The sequence below is a fragment of the Apus apus genome, chromosome 11, assembly GCF_020740795.1.
Source record: "Apus apus isolate bApuApu2 chromosome 11, bApuApu2.pri.cur, whole genome shotgun sequence".
Lineage (NCBI taxonomy): Eukaryota > Metazoa > Chordata > Aves > Apodiformes > Apodidae > Apus > Apus apus.
The window spans coordinates 18,181,199-18,187,198 of record NC_067292.1 but is presented as its reverse complement, the minus strand read 5'-3'; the positions used below and the strand labels follow the sequence as shown (position 1 = coordinate 18,187,198).

Sequence of the window (6,000 nt, the reverse complement as noted above, 5' to 3'; positions counted from 1 at the left end):
GGTATCACACTGTACTTCTATAGTCCCCATATCCCTGGTCTTTCCCTGGTTAGCTGCTGGCATGCAGGGAGAGTGTATTCAGGTGGATATCCCATGCTATACAGGCCATGCTTTCATGGGAGATGCCCCACATGTGTGTGCTGCTGAAACAAAGGGGATTTATTTGTGAAGAACACTGTTAAACTGCCAGTGCTCAAACCCAGAAATAGCCCAGGATGTCCAAGTCACCTGGCTGGGAGAGGATGGTTGTTTTTACTGGCTTTTCACTTAGCTTTCAGTTTCTTGTTGCACCGGGGTAGTAACCCAGGTGGAAGCAGAGATGTGAATGCAGCTACTCTTGTGCCAGGGACTAGGGTGCTCACTGGGGAGGCCTGGAATTTGGGCTTCAACTGCTTCAGCCTGGGAAGGGTCTCCCATGCCCTGCCTGCATGCTCCAAACACTCAGGAGCAACAGAGGCAGGCAGGAGTCATGTTCAGGTAAAGGAGAGTCCCATTCAGTTATTTCAAGTAGCACCCTGCAGGCATCTTCTTTTAGGAAAAGGTTTCCAGCTTTGGGATCTGGAGTCAACAGATGCAGCTCTCCTGTAGCCTGATTTAGAGAAAAGAGAGCTCAGGTGCTGCTTCCTCCTCATACCTGCCATGCTTGGCATTTTTTAACAGGTAGGCAGCTTCCCACTCAGAATGCAAAAGTAGATAATTTTGTTTCACTGTTGTGGTATGGCTTTTATCTCCCTTTGTGTGGTAGGTAAGATGTTTAGGTATCAGCTTTGGGCTCAGCCAAGTCCTGAGAGCTGTGTTCATTGTCACATTTGGAGTCCCCACATCCATCCCTGCATGAAGTGATTCCACAGACATAAACTGACTGCGGTGGCTCCTGGGCCCTCTGCAGGGCCCACAGCCCTCATTAGGGTTGTCTCAGGTTGTCTACCTGAGATAAGGTAGGTCTTTATGCTGATGTATGCAGGCTAGGCATGAAAAGCTGCTCTGGAGGTGAGCTGGAACACTTCAGGATGGCTTCTGCGTGTGACTGTGGGTCCACAAACCCATCAGCAATACCCCGTGTCACTGGTGGGATGACTTCAGTGAGGACACTCTGGCTGGGAGCATCAGCTGCAGCAGCAGGGAAATAAAAATCAATCTGGGGGAAAGAAGACAACTCATCTGCTCAATTTCTCCCCCTCTCCCTGAATTTTGTAGAACCCATAAGCACGGACCTTGCGTAAGTGGAATGCATTTCACACCTAATGTGCATAATTACATCTTGCAGACAGTTTATTCATGGATCTATAATCACAGAGTAGCTCAGATATCCATAACAGGGGTGTTTGATGGTGCTGCAGCTGCCATAGATCAATGGATATGCAGGAGTCTTGCTTATTAGTGTCTCACATACCTGAATTCTAGAGAACAATTTAGCACTGATGCCATGGAGTTGTTCATCTGATCCTGCCTGAGGGGAAAGCACAGGTTTTAAAGACATGGTCAAGAAGGGCTAGAGAAAGAGCAGTATATACAGGACTGGTCATCGAAGAAAGCTCCCTTTCTCAAAACCATCCCATCTGTTACTCTTTGAGTGGTGTTCTGTCTCAGTTACCCAGGCACTGAAAACTCATGAGGTGTTATTTTGGAAAGGGCTCTGTTCTGAGGAACGGCTCTGAAGGTGACTCAGCCAGAGGCCTGAGGAAAAGCTGAAGTTCTTGCCAAGGATGTGCAGACCAAGGTAAGTCTACTACTGCTTGAGCAGCCTGAACCAGCCTGCAAAGCTTTGCAGAGGTATCACTGAGACACCTTTAGGAAGCAGTTGTGTTTGGTGAAGGAAAAAGGTTCTAGCTTGGTTTTGGTGCGTTCATGACACAGGGCTAAAAAGTAAAAGCAAAGCCAAAGCTGAGCTGCAGAATTCCCATGAGTTTGTATTCCCATCTCCAGCGTTAGCCTCAGCTTTCCCTCATGTCCCCCAGCTACCACCTGCAAAGCTGCTCTGATCTATGTTGACTGGCTGGCTGGTGGCCAGCAGCTCTGGCCAAGCAGGGTAAATAACTGTGGAAATTACACTCTAGCCTTTCTTGCAGCCAAAACATGAATTTGTGTACCTCTCCTCTGTCTAGCTAGGAACAATAAAAGCAGGAACTTCTCTGTCTTTAAGACCCAAATGGCCTTGTTAAACGTTGGAGGCTGCATGGGGTAGAGAGAAGAGCTGGTCCAATGTTACAATCTTTCCTTGATGAGAAAACAGGCCTAAAATAGTTTTCTTCCAGTTACATGTTTCAATATAAAGAAATTTGTTCCCTTCACTAAAGTATTCTTCAGAGCAGAAATGTTTTGGGGATTTTTTTTTTTTTTTGGGTGCCAGCTTAGCATGGAGAAACAGGATAAATCCGCACAAAATTCCAGCAGAATCTCCCCAGGAGCAACTTGTACCCATCACCCCTTGTCTTTTCCGTGTGACTCCTTGTAAACAGGGAGTCTCCATCTTCTTGGGAGCCACTGGAACATTGCAATAAGGTCTTCCCTGAGCCTTCTCAAGGCTGAACAAACCAAATGTTCTCAGTCTCTTCTCATTTGGCAGGTCCTCCAGTCCTCTGATCACCCTTGTGGCCCTTCTCTGGACCCTCACCAGCCTGTCCACGCCCTTTTTGTAGAGGATGATGTTTACAAATCCTTGAAAAACCTGCCAAGGTCAAAAATCCCAAACTTGCCGAGGTGATTATGTCTCCCATTTCTTATGTTAGGGCTTTATAACCACTCCTCTTGCTTTTGACCTTGGTATCTTTGTGGGGTTTTTTTGCAAACTGTTGTTTGGAAAAAGGCACAGGCAGCTTGGGGGGGGGTGAGGAGGTGGGAAGTGGGTGATGCACTAGCAAGTCATGAAGGATTATTGGAGGTTAAGAGAGCAGGTTTCTACCTTATGAACTTGGCAGCTCTCCTGCAGGTTTACGCTGGTGGTATTGATCTTGCAAGAAGATGAATAGTGATATGGATTTTTTGGTAAAAAGTCTTATTTTGGGAGATTTAAAAGTGCCCAGTGTTCAGGAGAATTTCACTTAAGGGTTGGTATTAATCTACATGCATCAAAAGAATAGAAAACAGTTTTATCTTTTCAATCTCAGTGTATTTTCTTCTCGGATTGGGTTGCTATTGAAGAAAGCTTTTAAAAGAAGCTTTCTCAGTGCTGTTAATTTCAGAATTGACACGTGTATCTGCATTAGAGGAATGTACCAACATGGGAAGACACAGCTCAAACACATACGGGGTTGCTGCCTAGATCTGCAGCTCCCAAATGTATTGAAACTTCTCTTGGAATATTTTCTGTGTTTAGAAAGAAGCTTCTACCTTTTGTTAAATTAAGTCAGTATACAGTTGAGGGATATAGACATTTCCCTCTTTTTTTTTTTTATTAATTTGCTGGTACTTGATTCAAATCATGCCTTCTGGCTAACCTTAGCATTGCCCTCTTCCAATTTGCATGAGTACGTGTCAAGTTAAGATTGTATTACTGAGAGATTAGAAAACCTCATTTATTTATCAGAAGATCTAATACGCTCTAATATTTTTATGTTGGCAAAAGGTATTGTAACATCCAACTGCTTTTTTGGCATGTTCAGCTGTCCTCACAGGGCTCCAGAGCTGCTAAAAAGCTGGGGGAGTGGTTGTAGGAGAAAGTAATCAAGGTATGTACGAAAAAAAAAAGCGGATTTAGGGACAGGCGAGGTAATGTGCTGCTGTGCACCTTGATTGAATTAGCTCCTGTAAAATGCCTGTGTGTGAAGATGAAGCTGTGGGGAGCTGAGGGGAGCTGAAGGGAGCTGAGGGGAGCTGTGAGGAGCTGAGGGGAGCTGAGGGGAGCTATGAGGAGCTGAGGGGAGCTATGAGGAGCTGAGGGGATGTGTGGGGAGCTGAGGGGAGCTACAAGGAGCTATGGGGAGCTGAGGGGAACTGTGGAGAGCTGAGGAGAGCTAAGAGGAGCTGTGGGGATGTGTGGGGAGCTGAGGGGAGCTATGAGGAGCTGAGGGGAACTACGAGGAGCTGAGGGGAGCTATGGGGAGCTGAGGGGAACTGTGGAGAGCTGAGGGGATGTGTGGGGAGCTGTGAGGAGCTAGGAGGAGCTGTGGGGAGCTGAGGGGAGCTATGAGGAGCTGAGGGGACGTGTGGGGAGCTGTGAGGAGCTGACAGGACCCGCGAGGGGCACCACGGCCGCCCCGTCCCCTCCCGCCGCTTCCCGCCCGGCAGGGAGGCGCGCGCGGGAGGGGGGCGGGCGGCGCATGCGCGGGGGGGGGGCGGCGGGGCAGTGAATGGCGCGGCTGTTGGGCCGGGGTGCGCGAGCCGGGAGGAAGTCGGCGGGGAGGGGAGGCGGGAGGCGGGAGCGGGCGGCGGGTGTGCGCGGGGAGGCGGGCGGAGGAGGAGGAGGAGGAGGAGGGCGGGCGGGGAGGGGGTTCGCCGCCGGCGGGGGCTAACAAAGGGCGAGGCGAGCGCTGGGGCTCGGGGCAGCGCGGGGCGGGCAGCCGGCGGCCCCCGCCAGCACCACCATGCCGCGGGTCGTCCCCGACCAGCGCAGCAAGTTCGAGAACGAGGAGTTCTTCAGGAAGCTGAGCCGCGAGTGCGAGGTGAGGCGGCCGGTCCCCTTTCCTGCCCCCCTTCTTCCCTCCGCGTTCTCCACGGCGGGGGGGGGGGGGAGGAAAGTCGGGGCAGCCCCGCTTCTCCTTGTTTTCCAACCCCCCCCCCCCGCTCTCCCCGCGCAGTCTGTGCGCTGCGCTGTGCCCCCCTTATCGGCGGGGATTGGGCCCCTCTGATTTCCGCGCCCTGCTCCCCGCAGATTAAATACACCGGCTTCAGGGACCGGCCCCACGAGGAGAGGCAGGCCCGCTTCCAGAACGCCTGCCGGGACGGCCGCTCCGAGATCGTAAGTGGGGCTGGGACGGGACGGGACGGGCCCCTTCGCCTCAGCCGCCCTCCCCTGCTCGCTTTCTTTTGGGTGTTTCACCTTGAAAAAGTTTGCGGGAGACTTAGGAGGAGGAGGAACAACGGAAGGGGTTGCGGCGTGTCGGCCGGGTCTTGGGAGGTGGGGGCTGGAAAGTTTTCCTTGATGGAGGAAGGGGTGGGGGGGGGGGGAAAAAAAATAATAAATAGAAAATAAATGAGATCTGCCGCCTCTCAGACGCCGGGGAGAGGGAGGCGTTGGTTAAACGGCGGCGGTGCTGTCCCCGAGAGGAGGGTTCTCGGTAGCCGGGACGTGCGGCTGGTTCTGCAGGGCCGGGAATAGCGGGAGGTGATGGGGAGGTGAGGGATTCCCAGAGCTTTTCCCGGTGCCAACCGGCTGCGCTTCCCTCCCCGGGCACGTGTCAGCAGTTCTGAGCCGCTTTCCTGCAACCTTCGGCCTTTTTTTTTCATTTATTTTTATTCATTTCTGTTCGGAAAGGAGTGCAGTGGTTCAGAAGGCGCTCGCTAAAAAGCCTCCGGTGGGAGCGGTTTGGTGTTGCCTGCGAGCGCTGAATCAGGTGCTTTTTAAAACCGGGCTTTGTGAAACTCGCGACTTCAGCCCCGTTTTTTTTTTTCTTTTCTCGTTCGTTAAGGTTACAGACTGCTTTTTCCTGGGGTAAGAAGTGAGGTGAGGTACGGCTCGGAGTAGTCGAGAACTGACTAGTTATTTCCTGGTTTGATTTCTGCTCTGTGTGCCTTCTATAGGATCAGTATCTCCTAGCAGAGTTGTTAAGTTCTTAACTCTCGGCTGTTAAAATGCAGAAGTAACTTCTTTTTTTCATTTGCAGTATAAAAAGACGAGGTAAAAATTCCCCCCCCCCTCCTCCGATAGGAAATAACTCCTTATTCTCACCACGTTTGGTTTATGATTCTTTAATTTCACGTGGTGTAGCTGCTGCTAATCAGTTCACAACGGGATTATCCCTACGGACAATGAAATTATTCATATGCACATCCGAACAAATATCATTGAATACCGGTTGCTGCAGCCGATCTCGTTCATTTGCATTTGTGAGCAAAAGGGTA

General features: G+C 51.0%; 1 protein-coding gene across 4 annotated transcripts in view; it reads left to right on the top strand.

The window, feature by feature from the left end:
- Window positions 1-4,356: 4,356 nt before the first annotated feature.
- CBFB (core-binding factor subunit beta) overlaps window positions 4,357-6,000 on the top strand; it is a 40,627-nt gene continuing 38,983 nt past the window's right edge. For 3 of the 4 annotated variants that reach the window (XM_051629293.1, XM_051629291.1, XM_051629292.1), the window contains exons 1-2: window positions 4,451-4,601; window positions 4,811-4,897. In XM_051629293.1, coding sequence (XP_051485253.1) covers window positions 4,524-4,601; window positions 4,811-4,897 — 165 coding nt within the window. In that variant the 5' untranslated portion in view covers window positions 4,451-4,523. Of the gene's footprint in view, window positions 4,602-4,810; window positions 4,898-6,000 lie in introns of all 4 variants that reach the window. The other variant, XM_051629290.1, reaches the window with a different exon arrangement.